The 17500-nt window shown below is 42.1% G+C and overlaps 1 protein-coding gene across 2 annotated transcripts in view; it reads left to right on the top strand.

The window, feature by feature from the left end:
- Window positions 1–17500, top strand: part of ZEB2 (zinc finger E-box binding homeobox 2) — a 108253-nt gene that overhangs the window by 88000 nt on the left and 2753 nt on the right. For both annotated transcript variants that reach the window (XM_042877891.1, XM_042877892.1), the window contains exons 6-10: window positions 1755–1943; window positions 2576–2790; window positions 5252–5360; window positions 6243–8212; window positions 10797–10977. In XM_042877891.1, coding sequence (XP_042733825.1) covers window positions 1755–1943; window positions 2576–2790; window positions 5252–5360; window positions 6243–8212; window positions 10797–10977 — 2664 coding nt within the window. The remainder of the gene's footprint in view (window positions 1–1754; window positions 1944–2575; window positions 2791–5251; window positions 5361–6242; window positions 8213–10796; window positions 10978–17500) is intronic.

Raw genomic sequence — 17500 nt, forward strand, 5'->3', positions numbered from 1 at the left:
CGAGGTGCACTTCAGCTACCACCATTTTGTTACATTTCTCTCTCAGCAACAAAATGGAGGCAAGGTAGATCTGGCCCTCCGTACTCACACTTCCCTTCTCTAGAAGTTGATTATTTTAGGGGAGAAAAAAAGAAGATACCATTTCTCATGCTAATCACAAATGATAACAAATAAGAGCTACAGAAGGACTAGGGGAGGAGAACTGGTCGTTGTACCGGTACCCTATAAAATTGTGATAGGAACAGAAGTTTTCTTCCACAAATGGGGTCCCGTGAACTAAGCCATTTGATCGCTGTCACTAAAATGCTGCAGAGCATTTGAGAAGCTGCTCTGCCCATATGACAAATAGGGCATATTTGTCTCAGCCGGAGGATTTGATCTTATCGGCTAAAGGGATGAGGTTTGCATAGCTGAATATCTACTCTTATCAATGAGAGCAAGATCAGCTCTGCAAATCGGGCTCTTTCAGATTTCCACTTGTGCCACAGTCAGGGCCACATCTTGGTATGACTGCAACTATCACCTTGCATTTTTGTAGGACACTGAGGCAAAGCATTCCTTGTTTCCAGATGCTAAGGGTTCCATTTCCAGTGGCAACAAATCAGTAACTTTCTAGGGCCCAATTCTTTTTTCTTTTTGATATAACCCTTTTGATTTCTATGAATTTACTCCATATTGGTCCCTGGCATAAGTGAGAGCAGAATCAAGTCATTTAATATTTTACTTCTGCGTTCACTGTAGTATAGTTCACAGCTTTGTCTCATTTTCTTATTTCACCTAAGCATAAATACTTTAAAAATGTACTCAGTCATGCCATTCTTCTCCTTTACAGTCAGTTAAAAACAGGTATCTGAAATTCCCTGCCACCGTCTTCCTGAGCTTGTTCATAAAAGAAATCAAAGGGAAGAAAGAGATCAGTTCTTTTATTTTCTGTTGTAATCATGGCAGTATGTGCCTGTAGTGTCCCAGAGTTCTTAAGTTCTTTCCTGTATGCAGCATTCATACATGGACAAGAACAGCATATTTTTGGAAACAGGATGTTTTGTGGTTGGGAATATATTACGTTTCATGGACATTGCACGGACAATAAAAAATTGGGTTTACTATTATGGAAAACTCTTGTACAGATTGTAAGAGTGGTTTTAGGCTCAGTATACCAATTCTGGTCTAAAACATATGGTTCCATTTGTGAAAATCTACCTTTGTAGCAGCATGTTTTTTAAAACAACCTACTGTCCCACTGTTAATTACCCAGAAATTAATATTCCAAGAAAAAAAAAAACAAACCACACGAGGAAGAATGCTGAGAGCTTTCAGCATCACTGCTCTCTTTGCTTGCCCACCTTGGTGTGCAGAGGCAGAACCTTGCGTGGAGGATGCTTGTGGTCTTCGCCACCTGTAAATATTGTCTCTGCAGCAGGAACTGTCATGAAGCTGAGTTTGCCAGGGTTGGGAGGATTTGAGGGCCTGTTAACTGTGAATCCCCCAGGAGCCTCCCAGAAATTGCCTAGATGAAGTGCTACCTGCATTGCCGAGACCTCATAAACTTCTTGTGCTGCCCTTAGAGCCTGTGTGGCTGTTAATTTAACCACCCGGCCTTACTTCCATCCCAGCCGGTGGAAAGCCGGTATTAATTTTATTGGGAGCTGGGGCACAACTGATGAGAGCAAGGATCCAGCCTTGCGACTCCAACTCCGGCTGTGCTCAGGCAGGATGCACTCACAACCCCTTCTTTTCCCCTTCTCTCATTTTAGTTAAGAATGCAAATTGCACGTCGGACTTTGAGGAATATTTTGCCAAAAGGAAACTGGAGGAAGGAGATGGGCATGCAGTCAGCATAGCAGAGTACCTGCAGCGCAGCGACACAGCCATTATTTACCCCGAAGCCCCCGAGGAACTGTCTCGCCTTGGCACTCCAGAGGCCAATGGGCAAGAAGAAAACGGTGAGGCTGTAATTCATTTTTAGCCAGTATCCTGACCTCTTGCAGCTGTTGCAATTATAAATGCACTACATGCCTGGGTGTTTACCTTAAAAATTGAAGAACAGCTGCAGCGGCATGGAATTTCATGAGCAAAGATTGGGGCTGTAATTTTAGTGTATTGTGATGTTTTAGTCAGCAAATTCGTATTATTTTGCGGATGAACTGAAGAGCTTGATTTAAAGCTCACTTTCAAGGGAAGGACCGCTGCCACTCTGGTTGCGAGTTTGGGAAGTATTGAGTTTTAACACAAAATAATACGGGGTTGATGGCCCATAGCTCTGTGGTTCTTTGCTTAATACTGGGGAAAGAGCCCCTAAGAAGGATTTGCTCAGTGGCAAAGCAGATCTGGGCTGTGATTGAGGAGTGGGACCTGTCCCCACTTCCTCATGGGGTCTGTCCGCATTTGCACGTGGGCTCTATCCCCGAGGCACTGCAGGCCTTGCGGTGCGGTTGGCGGCTGTTTGGAAGCACCATCCCTGTTGGGCAGCAGATTGCAGCGATTCCTCTCATACCGGCCTGGGCAGTAAGCCCATTAGCTGCCATTGCCTCGCTGACCTTTTGGCCTGCCTCTCTCCCCCCGTCCCGGGGCGCAGACCTGCCACCTGGAACTCCAGATGCCTTCGCCCAACTGCTGACCTGCCCCTACTGCGACCGGGGCTACAAGCGCCTGACGTCCCTCAAGGAGCACATCAAGTACCGCCACGAGAAGAACGAGGAGAACTTCTCGTGCCCTCTCTGTAGCTACACGTTTGCCTACCGCACCCAGCTTGAGCGGCATATGGTGACACACAAGCCAGGGACAGATCAGGTGGGGGGCTGGCTTTAAGTGATTTCTTTCTGTAATAACCCCTTAGAGAAACGATATTGCTTTGATTGGCAATCATTATTAATTTTTCATGGCATTTTGAAGATGCAGATCTTTTAATGGTAATAGCTTTAATTGAGGTCTAAATGATTTTTTGATGGTCTCTTCTAATATGATTTAATAGTCTTATGTTCACGATCGAATGAGTGTGTTAATTTCTAATTTAGAAATTTTATTTGCACTTTAACTTGACTTTAGTTTCGTTTTTATGTTCCTCAAAAAGTGAATGAAACGGTAGCATTTTAATTATACATTATTAAACATCTCAGCAATTTTAATTCCATTTTTCACCTAGTTTTACTTTGCAGTTTTGCAAATAGGAGCTTAAAGCTTAAAGCCATACTGGAAGATCCACCAATATTTTTTCATTACTTTTTGAGTTGCCTTTTCAATCACGCAAAATTATTTGCGTGTGATATAATCGTTTGTTAAATATAATCGTGCATTTTCAGAATAACTCTTCCTCCCATACACGGAGGCTATCATTTGTGATGATTGTGCCACTAACACATGCACACGCTATCTATCGCTGGTGGATCCCAGCAGCATATCTGCAATAAATCAAAGCAGCTTCCCCTCGATGTGATGCATGTAATATTATATCAGGGCTGCATTTAAGGAAATGCTGTGTGTCTCAAACAGGTGACTGAGCTTCCTCAGTGCTCCTAACCAGACTGTCAATAGATCTGTGCCACAGAACTCTCTGTGCCACAAGGAAAACTGCTCCCAGCCTCACAGGAGAGTTACTTCTGCAGAGAGGTGTTGTGGAGGGCTGTAATGGAAACTCAAATGGCATGTTTAAAACTTAAATAAATAGATGTGTGTGCATTGTGTCAAATTATAAAGGCTTTATGCCGCATTTGTTTTCTTTAAAAGCTGCAAATCATGATCAGCTGTATCTCTCTTGGTAGGTTTTTCTCAGCATAAGGTAAATTCGGTTGTGCAAACACACATCTTCTAATCACCCAATTTTGTAATTAGCATTTTTAAGACAACTGTATCTTTTTCTTGATCTTAAATCAATATAAAAGATTCTGGAGTGGTTTCTCATATTCTTTCCTTTCCATGGCTTTTCTGGTAGGCAAACACATTTTCACATATGCATTTTTTCTAACCTGATCTACTGCAAGTTTTTGGTTGTTTTTTTCCCCCCTCTTTTTGCTTTGTATCATTCAAAACACCAAGGGAAAAAAAAAAACCTTCAACATTTATTCGACGTAACCGCCTGAAATTTCACATGCGAGAGTGTGCTTGTGCTGGCGCATTATGAATGGTAGCTTTGGTGTTGAAAAGTCCCCTCATTTGCTCATGGCATTTACAATTAGTAAATTAAAATGATTGTATCATATTAACAGTGGCACAACTAAAGTTTATAGTAGTCCTCGGAGGGCGATGGGGGGAGACAAAACAGCTGTTGCTGTTTGTTTATGCAACTCAGCAACATATGAGCGCGGGTCCCTCAATGGCGCGCGGCGGGCTGGGCTCTGCTTGATCTTTGAAGGTTGCTGCTGTTTGAACAAACCTCCCTGTGTCCCATGTAACACCATCTGTCTCGCCAGGAATGTGGGAAGAGGCAGCACACCCTCGCAGTTGTCATACCGTTTCGGTGCTGCCTTTTTTTTAATTCTCCCTCCCTCCCCCCCCTTTTCCCCCTCCTTCTCTTGCAATGGGCTTTTGTGTCGTCGCTGCCTGCAAAAGGCTGACCTCCTACCTTGAGCATCCAGAGCGGATGGCTGCGTTATTATTACTATTATTATTATTTTTCCCCCCCAAATTCAAAGTGCAAATGGTGCAAAAAGCTCAGCTGCCTTTGGTTATATCTTTATGACACTCTTAACTTCCCACCTGCCCTCACCCCTCCAAACAGTGCTGAGGACAGCATGGCACGGAAGGTAGCAGGCGTCTGTGATTTAAAAAATATTTCCAGCAGCAGCTCATGCCAAAGACAGTCTCTTCTGCTTGATAATGAATTAAATCTTATACAAAATGCCACTAACGGCAGTGTTTCTGTCTTCTCTACGCACGCAGTAAACAGAATTTTTAAACAAGCAGAGCCCCACATGTTCAGGATCTGCTAGGAATATTAAGAACCACAAATCTTCTTATAAAACAGTTTCTCTCATTGTAAGATACCTTAAAGCAACACATTTCTGATGAGAGACTTAGGAAATAATTCTAAAACAAATATCGAATGCTCATGTGAAAGTACGTTCTCATTTGTTTCGGTTTACTGCCAACATTTTGATTTTTATTGCAGCACTGATGAGACAAATAAATGTACACGCAGACCTTTTGGTCTGCTTGATAAATTCAGAGCCACATTAATTTTGTTTTTGTTTTTAAGTTAGAAATTCATGGTTTCTCTTGCATAAAATTCACATTGGTGTCTTTTTTTTTCTCCCAGCACCAAATGCTGACCCAAGGAGCAGGCAATCGCAAGTTCAAATGCACTGAGTGTGGCAAGGCCTTCAAATATAAACACCATCTGAAGGAACACCTGCGAATTCACAGTGGTAAGTAGCGGAGGTGCTGGTGTGCTCATTTGCATTTTGTTTAATTAGCTGAGTTTTAAAGACTGCTTAAAATTTACACTGTTCTGCTTCTGGCTTCTTGGAGTTACCAAGGTATTTCATAAATGGTATCTGAGCTATCCTCATTTATCATGCTGTTAATACCGGGGTCCTGCTGAAAGATTTGGAAATACTAAAGCTTCTTGTAAATAATATTACATTGTTCAGCACTTTGAGTTCAGAACCATTCACTCATTTCTATTCAGTCAGATCCTGAAGAGTCCGTTGTATTTTTTTTAACAACAAGTTCCCAGCAGTCAAAGACAACTCTTATTCTCAGATAAGCAGCAAGTGCAAAATACCTTATATTGAATGAATTGTGCATTTCGGTTCTTCTGCTTGACAGACCTGAAATGCAACCGGGCTCTGCCCAGGCACCAATCCCCACCTCTGCAGATGTGATTGTAACATCAGGACTCAGTTTCTCACAATGTGCTCAATTTCAGTGCAACTCAATTCCTTTCTGAAGGAAAAAAAAAAAAAAAAAAAAAAAAAAGACAAAACAAATCAAATTTGAACAGTCTGGATTTGATTTGACTGTGTTAACCACAGGGCACTTACCTTTGACTGCAACAGTCTGTCTGGAGCCAAGCTCACACCTTGGCACCTACTGCCAGGCTGGAGACTGCGGTTCCAAACTGACCTCCAGACCTGTGAAGAAGAGGGGAAAGCAGTGGGGGTACATGGCTGTATGCAGAGAACAGATATTTTCCTCACTGTGGAAATCAGTGGGTATACAGACGATCGGCTTGGTATCAGATGCAATCACTTGCAAGTATAGCAGCAACAACGATAATTAACATTTGGTTTTAATTGTCATTTTAGGTGAAAAACCATATGAGTGTCCAAACTGCAAGAAACGTTTCTCGCATTCTGGCTCCTACAGTTCGCACATCAGCAGCAAGAAGTGTATCGGTTTAATCTCTGTAAATGGCAGAATGAGAAACAATATCAAGACGGGTTCTTCTCCTAACTCTGTATCTTCTTCTCCTACTAATTCAGCCATTACACAGCTGAGAAACAAGCTGGAGAATGGCAAACCACTTAGTATGTCTGAACAAACAGGCCTACTGAAAATTAAAACAGAACCACTAGATTTCAATGAATATAAGGTTCTTATGGCCTCACATGGGTTTAGTGCAACTAGTCCTTTTATGAATGGTGGACTTGGAGCAACCAGCCCCTTAGGAGTTCACACTTCTGCTCAAAGTCCGATGCAGCACTTAGGTGTAGGGATGGAAGCACCATTACTTGGCTTTCCTGCAGTAGGCAGTAATTTAAGTGAGGTGCAGAAGGTCCTGCAGATTGTGGACAACACAGTTTCCAGGCAGAAAATGGACTGCAAAGCTGAAGAGATCTCCAAGTTGAAGGTTTATCATATGAAGGATTCATGCCCTCAAGCAGAGGAACAAGGAGTTACCTCCCCCAATATTCCCCCCGTGGGTCTTCCAGTAGTAAGTCATAATGGTGCCACTAAAAGTATTATTGACTATACGTTAGAGAAAGTCAATGAAGCCAAAGCTTGCCTCCAGAGCTTAACCACAGACTCGAGGAGACAGCTCAATAACATTAAAAAAGAGAAGCTGCGAACCCTAATAGACCTGGTAACTGAAGATAAGATGATAGAGAACCATAATGTATCCACTCCATTTTCATGCCAGTTCTGTAAGGAAAGCTTTCCTGGTCCCATTCCGTTGCATCAGCATGAGCGTTACCTGTGTAAAATGAACGAAGAGATCAAGGCAGTCCTTCAGCCTCATGAGAACATGGTTCCCAACAAACCTGGAGTGTTTGATAAGCAAACCCTCTTGCTGTCATCAGTACTTTCTGAGAAAGGAATGACTAGCCCCATCAACCCATACAAGGACCACATGTCTGTACTTAAAGCATATTATGCTATGAATATGGAACCCAATTCTGATGAACTACTGAAAATTTCCATTGCTGTTGGCCTTCCTCAGGAATTCGTGAAGGAATGGTTTGAACAAAGAAAAGTCTACCAGTACTCAAGTTCCAGGTCACCATCACTGGAAAGGACCAGTGCCAAGGTGGCGCTGGCTGCCACCAACAACACTCCCACTAAAGACTCTTTGTCAGCCAGATCTCCAATAAAGCCTGTGGACTCTATAACTTCACCATCTATAGCTGAACTCCATAACAGTGTTACTAATTGTGATACTCCTCTCAGGCTAACAAAACCTCCTCATTTTACCAATATGAAACCAGTTGATAAATTGGACCACTCTAGGAGCAATACTCCTTCTCCTTTAAATCTTTCTTCCACATCTTCTAAAAACTCCCATAGTAGTTCTTACACTCCAAACAGTTTCTCTTCTGAGGAGCTTCAGGCTGAGCCTTTGGACTTGTCTTTACCAAAACAAATGAAGGAACCCAAAAGTATTATAGCCACAAAGAACAAAACGAAATCTAATAGTGTAAATTTAGAACACAACAGTGTTTCTTCATCATCTGAAAACTCAGATGAGCCTCTGAACTTGACTTTTATCAAGAAGGAGTTTTCTAATTCAAATAATCTGGATAAAAGCACTAACCCAGTATTTGGTATGAACCCATTCAGTGCCAAACCTTTATACACAACACTTCCACCGCAGAGCGCATTTCCCCCAGCCACTTTTATGCCACCAGTCCAGACCAGTATTCCTGGGCTGCGACCATACCCAGGACTAGATCAGATGAGCTTCCTACCACATATGGCCTACACTTACCCAACTGGAGCAGCTACTTTTGCTGATATGCAGCAAAGGAGAAAGTACCAGCGGAAACAAGGATTTCAGGTAAACTGTTGTGAACAATATCTTTTGAAAGGCTAAAATTTAGTACTTTGTGATATGTGCTCCTGCAGAAGGAAAAAAAGCCCAAAGTTATATTGAGTATTTCCAGCAAAATTAGCACAATTGATTTTAGTCTGAACTTGTGAAAATGCAGCGGAGTGGGAAAATAAATTGAAATCACCAAACTTCCACTTGGTTTCAGAAGCAGTACCAATACCTTTGAATAGATATAAAGCTTTAATTTGTTAAAAGGTTACAGCTGTAACAGTTATTCCTTGTTAGAACCATATCTAAATCATAATGTCCGTGAAAAATCCCATCCCACAGACAAAAAACAAACACCTTCTGATGAAATACTCTCTGCAGGACTTCCCTCATGGTGAGCATAAGTGAATTTCAGCCATGGGGAAAAGGATCTGCAAGAGACCTTTTGGGATCACCCCCATATCTGGACACAGAGCTGTAGCCCTCTGAGCAGAGGTCCATATAGCATCCTCACACATTTAGCTCACTGAAAGTTTGGAGGTTTCTTACTCCACATTTTTTGGGGGATTATTTGCCGGCTGTGCACAAGGCTTTCTGTCTTCTCTTGAATCTCTTTGTGAATGAGACATATTGATGTGTTTCCTCACTAGAGCCCCTTCCTTCAGCCCACCCACTGCTGTTTCCAGCCATCTGGAAAAGCTTCAGCAAAACCAAACAAACAAACAAAAAACCCCACAGATTAACTGAAATTATTTGGAGAGGTAGCAGTTAGGAGCCTTAATCACGGAATCATTAAGGTTAGAAAAGCCCTTTAGGATCACCCAGTCCCACCTCAGCCCATCACACCATGCCCACTGACCACGTCCCTCAGTGCCACATCTCCACAAGTCCTGAACACCTCCAGGGATGGTGATTCCACCACCTGCCTGGGCAGCCTGTGCCACTGCACCACTGTTCTTTCAGAGAAGAAATGTTTCCTAATATCCAACCTGAACTTTCCGGGTGTAACTGAGGGCCACTCCCTCTCATCCTATGGCTGTCTCCTGGGAGCAGAGGCAGATACCCACCTCACTGTAGCCTCCTTTCAGGACATTGGAGAGAGTAATGAGGTCTCCTGTGAGCCTCCTTTTCTCCAGGCTGAACAATCCCAGCTCTCTCAGGTGATCCCCATAAGACTTGTTCTCCAGACCCTTCCCAGCTCCGTTGCCCTTCTTCAGACACACTCCAGGGCCTTGACATCTTTCTTGTAGCAGGGGGCCCGAAACTGAACACAGAACTTGAGGTTTGTCCTTACCAGCCCCAAGCACAGAGGGACAATTACCTCCTGCTCATACAAGCCATGATGCCGTTGGCCTTCCTGGCCACCAGAACAGGCAAAATCTTTCTCTGGACATGTACTGTGGGGCAGAACTTCTTGTCTGAGTAGAGCCTTTAATTCTTTTCTCAAGTGATCCATACATGAGTAGTAAAGGATTTGGCTGCTTGCATGCCTATAGCAAAGAGCTGCCCTACAGAAAATCACCTATTTTTAAACTTTTTTTTTTTTCTGGGTGCATTCAGATACAATGTACAGAATTTAGTTGAATGAAATTAACTGATTATAGATTAATATTTTTCTTTTACATATGTGCGTGTTCCCCTATGTCCTATTACGGTCCATTAGTAATTTTACTGACTACTAAATGTTTTATAGTTTCAAATGTGAAAATCAGGTATGGTTTTACATTACAGGCTGCAATCCCTCTTTGCACAATAGGAGCATAAATAGCACTGCACCTCCATAACAGCTGTTCCACTATTCCAATTTACAGTACATCTGCCCTCTTTGTAAATGTATTTAAGCCTATTTAATCTTCTCTAATATTAATTAGTGCAAACCTAGTCTAAGAAAACTGAACTGTGTGATAGCAAATGGAAATGTATGTTATCATGCAAGTTTGCACTCTCTTTGGATCAAGACAAAATAAATATCAAGAAATTTAATAATTTACTGATCCACTTTCATTATTGCTTAATGCTGAAGGCTGTTTTAACATAGATAGAACATTGATAAAAAGTGTTATTAATATTCCCTATTTCAAATTACAAAATTAAATATAAAAATATAGCTTGAGGCCTTTAGTCGGGAGACATACATTTAAATGGATTGCATAATAAAAACATTTGTACCTAAATATAAAATTCAATTAGACCCTTTCTACAGATACAGAATATCTCCAAGTTTCAGTGTTTTGAGAGGAATGATCACTCAGCTATTGCTTACACTCACCCCTGGGTAGTATCACAATAACTTTTATTGTCCGTGAAGAGCCTCCCCTTTGCATTTTCCACTCTCTGAAAATATTTAGTACCCATATGACAAACATTCTTTGCTTGTGCAAATTCTATTGTTACAGAGTGCTCAAAGACAGAAAGTTTTGGAAGCTGATTCAAGAGAGAGGTGTTTGAGGCTCCTTATGACCTCTATCGTTTCCATCAGCTAGAGTTTCATTACCACAATGGGTTCCTGAGCTCAGACAGACCATAAGCAGCCCCAGGCACTATTTTAGCTTTTGCTGAGTGGCTGTGGACATGGGTGTCACTGATGGTTGTTCTCTCACAGGGAGACTTGCTTGATGGAACCCCAGACTACATGTCCGGCCTCGATGACATGACAGACTCCGACTCCTGTCTGTCCCGAAAGAAGATCAAGAAGACGGAAAGTGGCATGTATGCGTGTGACTTATGTGACAAGACATTCCAGAAGAGCAGTTCCCTGCTGCGACACAAATATGAGCACACAGGTATGCGTGGCTGCGTCGCGTGTTAACGCCCTTCTCTGCATTTGATGGCTTCAGTGTATGGACTGGCATAAGCTGTGGTTTTCAGCAGGCAAGGTGTGATGTCTTTTTCTTAGCTCGACATTTATTTCTTTTTAGCATGGTGACAGGACTGTTGAATTACACGATTGTGCATCTGCAGACTTTGGGGTGAATCTGGCTAGCTGTGGATGCAGTGGCCATCATGGCTCTCAGTGTCTTGCAGGGTGAGGTCTCACACTGTCACACACACAGGAAAAAGTGCTCAGAAAGAAGCATAGCTTGGTTAACACAAGTCTGGCAGGGGAAGGAACAGTGACATCAAATTCCTTGTTTCTTAGACGTGATGAGACTGTGCTATTTAATCCAGTAGAAAAACTCCCACTGACGTTAGCAGTGTGAGGGCTCGTGCTGGCCCAACTATCTGACAGCAAGCAGGTCGCAGAGGCTCTCACTGTGACTTTGCGTGCCAGCAGAGGAGGCAGGTTGCATTTCGCTTTTTCACTTCTCACTTAATGCTTGGGGAAGGTTTCCGTCCTTCCCAAGTGGGAACTGAATTTGTCTAGTTAAAGAAAGCTTGCCAAGGCTCACCGAGGATTGTCAGCTTAGGAAATATTTTGGGTTGAGAAAGACCTGCCATCACACCTATGCTGGCTGTGGTCCTCCTTGCAGACAGCGCTCCCTTCCTCAGCATGTTTCTGTGGGGGGAGAACAGGATCGGAGCTCCCCAAATAATAGAGATATCAAGTTATGTTGGACAAAGGGAATGAGAGTTATCACGTGAGTTATTGTGCAGCAGGACATAAACCAAACTCCAAGTTAGAAAGAGCTTACTCAGGAGGAAACTTTCCTTAACTTTGAAAGCTGAGTCCCACTTCAGGAAATGAAGCAAGTCACATCATCCTTCAATCTCACTATGTGACGGTAAAAACCTTATACCTCTCTATTAATTCATCTTCCAGGCTGTGCATAACCATTTGGCATTTCACATATGAAAAATTCACAGTTCAAAAGTGGGCTGTGCCTTTAAAAAAATTCTTTGCTTTGTTATTTTTCCTTCTCATACTTTTCTTCCAAATTTTAGGCTAATCCTATGCAGGAAAATAAAAAAAAAAAAAAAAAAAAAAAAAAAAAAAGGAAGTTAAAATACATGTGAGATTAGGAAAGAAAATTAAAAGCAAAGTTTTGGACTAGATCAGCTAGTTCGTTGATGGAATGTGCTTCCCACCACATTATTCAGATCAAATTGTTTATTCAGTAGAAGAAGCTTTGAAGGCTTTACGTTCCTGCACCTTTCCTCTCCTGAATGATTTTATTACAGCCATCTGCAAGCATTATGGTGTACTACACTACTACCGTAAAGCTCTTATGTTAAAACTGGCCTTCATATATGTTGGGATCTGGACATATGGCACAATCCCATAAAGTTGGTAGTCCATAAGGTCGACAGACATATGGTTGAAAGGCTGAAAATTTGACAAGCTGAAATGTGTGCAATCACCTTGATTTGCAAACTAAACTGCATTTGTAAAAGCAAAAATATGTTCTGGTCCTTAACAACCACAGGAACCTACTGCCTTGAAAAACATCCCACAGCTCTGATTTGGGGACTCTTCTCCCTCTTCTTTCTGTCCCTTCCGGTTTCTTGACTGAACGTCTGACAGTTTGATGGGGCTCAACCTTATGATCCAGAACATGTATGTGTGTCATATATGGTGTCACATTTAATGTGTTTGAACTATAGCACGTTACCAAGCTCTGGGGTGGCATTTAGAGACAGGAAGGATGGTCCTGTGGCAAAAGCACAGGCTGAGAGATATGAGTTCTCGTCTGCCTTGCCACAGACTTCCTCTGCGAATTTCAGCAAATTGCTTCATTTTTCTCTCACCTTTGTCTATCTTTAAAGCAGAGGGAAATGATACCAGCCTAGCTCTCTGAGGTGTTGTAATTCTTCATTCACGCAGGCTGAAATCCTCCAATGGAACTCGCTGTGTAAAGTGTGAAGTATTATTAAAGATGCATTTGCCTTTCTGGAGGCTCCACACATCATCCTAGCATTAGGTAGAGGTGGTTGGGAGCTCTGAAGACCTTGGCTGGGCTAGCCTCCATAACTCATTCACAGCCTTCAGGAAGCACACGGTACTGGGACTTTCACTAATGGTTTAACATGAATCTTAAGTGGATTTCAAACTAACTTGATCATTTTGAAAAAGCTTGTGAGTTCTTTAATAATGTGCAAAGCTGCCGTCCACATTCACTGGAAGCAACCACACTGAAAGTGATATCATCTTCTGTGTTTGGGGTCACTGTGAGAGGAGGCTCAGATTTTTCAGTCAACTTTTTGGAGCTTAGAAATGTGACAAAGCTTTTCTTCCGAGTGCGTTCTGTTTTCTGACCAGCTGATCGCGATCCACTGTTACTTCATTAAAACCATATTTTAGGAGAAATTGGAGCCCCTCTTGTCTTTCCTGGAGAAGCACAAGCAGTGGGTTGTTTATCATGATGTCCTTTTTCCTACATTAAGAATCTGTATATGTATATATATATTCTTGTATGTGAGCAATCAGATTTCTGTTTTTGGCCATTTTTATTCTCCACATACCTACTGTAACCCATGCTGGTGTTAGAGGAGTGGAGGCACGCAATCCTGCCATGCAGCCCCTCAAGATTTACCTCAGATAAATTCTTTAGGGTGAAAAGAAACGTTGACTTGCAAAACTAAATGGGCTGCCTAAATTATGTGCTAACTGACTATTGTAAAGGACAAAATTGGGAATACTGTAGGTGCTGTGGTAGAGTGTGCTGAGTTTCCCTGCCAGGGCAAGAAGAAGGGTAAGGATTTGGCAGCGCTTCATCAGCCCAAGAGCTTCTAATAGGACCGTGTGGCCACAGATCAAGGAGCTCTCCATGATCACCTCTGTATGCTGTGCCTGCCACAGCTTGAGCACAGTGGAAAATGGGGTCCAAATTTTGCAATCCATAATTTGTAATTTATGCAGTATTAGCAGTGTTCTGTAATAGCTTCTAACTTCATGTGGAGAAGGAAAATTTATTGAGTCACTGCAACGAGTGAATTGCATTGGTTCTGGTTGATTTGAATTTTAGTGTAGAGGCCAGTGCTTGCTGCGGGACCAAACTCTGCCAAGTTAATTTTGGGATGCCATGTAATTTAAAGAGAAGTTATGTGTCCATTTTAGAGTTTGAGATTCACAAGATCCTATTTCGTTAGAACCAGATGATGCACTGCTGTAATTAGGGTGTAGGCCATGGTAGGCAGCACAGGAAATCGGTGCTCAAATTATTTTCCTGTGGAGCCTCATGAACCCATCCTAACTTTGGTCACGCTGAAATCAGTTGAGCAGATACTGCTTCATTTGCATGTGTGTAATCTCAGATTTCTGCAAGCTGCTTAGCACAAAGTTCAAGACACTTTGCTGCTGCAGTGGGTAAGCGAGCAGGAGAGCAAACAGCATGCAGCACCTCCATGTGCAGAAATATCCTGATTTCTGGAGAGCAAGCCAGTCTGCTCTGTGTGGGGAAAGCTGACTCAGGAGCAAGGCAAAGGTTAGCATTTGTTCTGCATCCTCACACCCATGCCTCCGTACCCCAGCAAAGGCTTCATCGGCACTTCACAAGGGAACTTGCAGCCTGCCTGCTCCACAACAAAACCTGGAAATGGTTTTTCAGAATCCTACCTAGAAATTTTAAATCCTTTCATTGTTGTTCTATATTACATCATATTCTATTTTATTACTTGTGCAGGCTGTTGAGGGCCTCATAGCTGTGCGAGTGCTTTCATCCTTTCCTTTTCCACTGTATATTTTATTAAGACCTCTTTTTTATTTTTGTAGCTTTCATGCTGATGCAAGCACTAGTTTTATTTCCAGATTGATTCTGTAAACTAAATATTGTTCTTGAGCCTGGTAGCAAATCAGCTCTCTCTGGCTAGTATTTTGAATTCCCAGCTCAGGAGTTTTCTTTATTTAGAGCTTAATTCATAAAAAATTTACATGCTATTTAAAGGTTATTTTTTCTTGCTTTACTCTGATACAAGTTTAGATTTTCCCATTTTACACTCAAATAAAGAAAGAAAAAAAAAAAGGGATATATTCAGAGCTTGTGAAATTTCTTCTGTAGACAAAGTCTCCTATTCAAAATAGAACAGGTGCAGCTTGAGCAATTATATATAAATTGCCTTTATCTTGTACCTTTGACCACTTCGCTGTGCTCTGGACGCTAATCCAGCTCCACTGGGACCACATCTAACATCCAAACCCCTAAGCAGCTTCAAAGAACCACCTTTAAAAAATAAAAACAAGCTGTCACAAAAATGTTTCCTTCTTCCCTCCAAAGAGTGAGATTTCGATGAGCCCCCTCCCATAGCAAAAATACCCATTTGCTTTAGGCAAAGGATTGGTGATATTTAGTCTGGGGCTGGTGACAGTTTATGATCTGATGCTTTATGACTTTTATACCACTGCAAATGGGAAATGTGTAGCCTTTCAGTCACATGCTTTTAGCCCAGTAAGGTTGAGAGCTACTTATTGTTAGAGATTATTTATATATTTATTTGCTTTACTTTAAGAGAGATGTAATTTTAGAGACTTTGAGAAGCGATTGGTTGTAATTTCCCCTCTGTAACCTGAGCATGGGCCTCCCTGGGAATCTCTTTTTGCAGATGGGAAAATGCAAAAAAAATCCAAACATTTCCTTTAGGTATTAGAAGCGGATTTATCACCTAGTTTCACTGCAAAATGTGGTGTGTTACATCAGACATCCACCTGATGACATAGAAGTGTTTCATGAGCCCTCCTGCAAACTGCCTTGGATAACACTCTCCTTGGCTCCATCCCTTATGGAAGACGTAGGTCACCTCAGATGGAACTGAGCAAAACTTTTAGGGAGGGATGACCAAATCTGCTTCTTTTCGACCCATCTCTATTCCACTGTTGTTTTGATGCTGAATGATGGCACTCTTGTTGGGTGCAGCAGAGAGTGCCTACAATGTCCCTATCCACCTGCAATGGGATGCTTCTCCCTGTCTGCCTACAACCTAGACCTCTCTCCATCCCTAGTATAAACCACCTTACTGCAGCTTTATTTTATGGCCTACTAATGCACTGTAGGGATTAGGGACTTCTAAATGGCTGAAATACTGTGTTTTGCACATGGGAAAAAATTTCTTCTGCAAACGTTCAGAAACGTGATACATTTAAAAACATATTTCAATTAGTGTTGTAACAGCTGCATGCTGTGCACTGCTAAGGTATGTTGTGTGTTGTCTGGACAAAGAACTTTGCTCAAGCTGTCATGTTCCTTCAAATCAAAACTAGACAGTTCTTAATACGGATGTGGTAGACTAAATAGTTCTAATATAGCCTTTTTAGGGACAATATTAGTTAACCTGAAAACACGAGCTATTTTAATCTTCTGTCTTCTGAATTAATTTGTAAAATATAGCTGATTACCCATGCCAGGGAAGTCCTAGGTAGCAATATCAGGAGTGCAGTCCTTGGTGAACATCGTAGAGTCATGTGCAAAGAGTGGGGAAAGCAGGCAAGGAAAGAGGGATGAGCACATGGCCTCACTGGATGGTGGCTGAGAAGCAGGTTTCCATTTGGGGAAAGTGCTGGGTGACTGGTTGGAAGGAAGGGTGAAGGTGGAGGAATGTGGGCTGAGAAGAGTGTGATTCTAAAAGGAAATCTGAAGTAATGGAGCAGGAGTGACATTGAGGAGAAGTGGAAGAGCTCCCAATGCAACCGGGGCTTTCTCCTGGCAGCACTGGTCTTCAGAGAGCGCATAGATCAAGGCCGCTTTGGGATTTTAAGCTAATTTGAGTAACTGACTTGATGGTGCTAAAGTCTCCTAAGCTCAGGCTGGGATTTCCCTGTTGGAACAAAGGTGGTACTCAGAATAACAGGACAGCTGCTCCTGGCCCTGGGTTCAGTGCAAAGCCAGAATCATGTATAGCTCAAGGTCCAGACCTGTCTTGTGACCAGCAGGTAACACTGGCAGAAGTGCATGTTAGGAAACAGATCACAAAAGCAGTACTTCAGTAACTCAGTATAGAGAGTGTGAATTTTTTATTTTGCTGAAAAGGGGACGGTTTGGAGGGGGGAACTAAAACCCAAGAAAATCTGCATGTATGCAAACACAGGAAAGTCTCGTACAAAGAAATGTAGTTTAAGTCCCAATTTCCAGGCATCCACCACTTTCCCTGTCACTTAGGTTTTTCTATCTGTGGTTTCTCCTGTATTTTCCCTCCTGCCAGATCTCCCCTTCATTTCAGAACGTACAATTTTTGGCTTCCTCAAGCATCCGTTAATCACACCTTATTAAATGTGAACTTTCACAGTGGGACCTGAGGGTAGCTGTGACTAGATCGGGTACAAATTAACATATTCCCTGCTATTCATTCTTCACAACTTTGCCATAGAAGGAAGATTATTTTATGCCCGATTGTTTCTGCTCTGAAGTCCCAGTAGTGAATGCAAGCATATCCAACTCA

This window comes from Lagopus leucura, unplaced genomic scaffold, assembly GCF_019238085.1.
Source record: "Lagopus leucura isolate 7727_CA_CO unplaced genomic scaffold, USGS_WTPT01 Super-Scaffold_100019, whole genome shotgun sequence".
In the NCBI taxonomy this organism is placed as follows: Eukaryota; Metazoa; Chordata; class Aves; order Galliformes; family Phasianidae; genus Lagopus; species Lagopus leucura.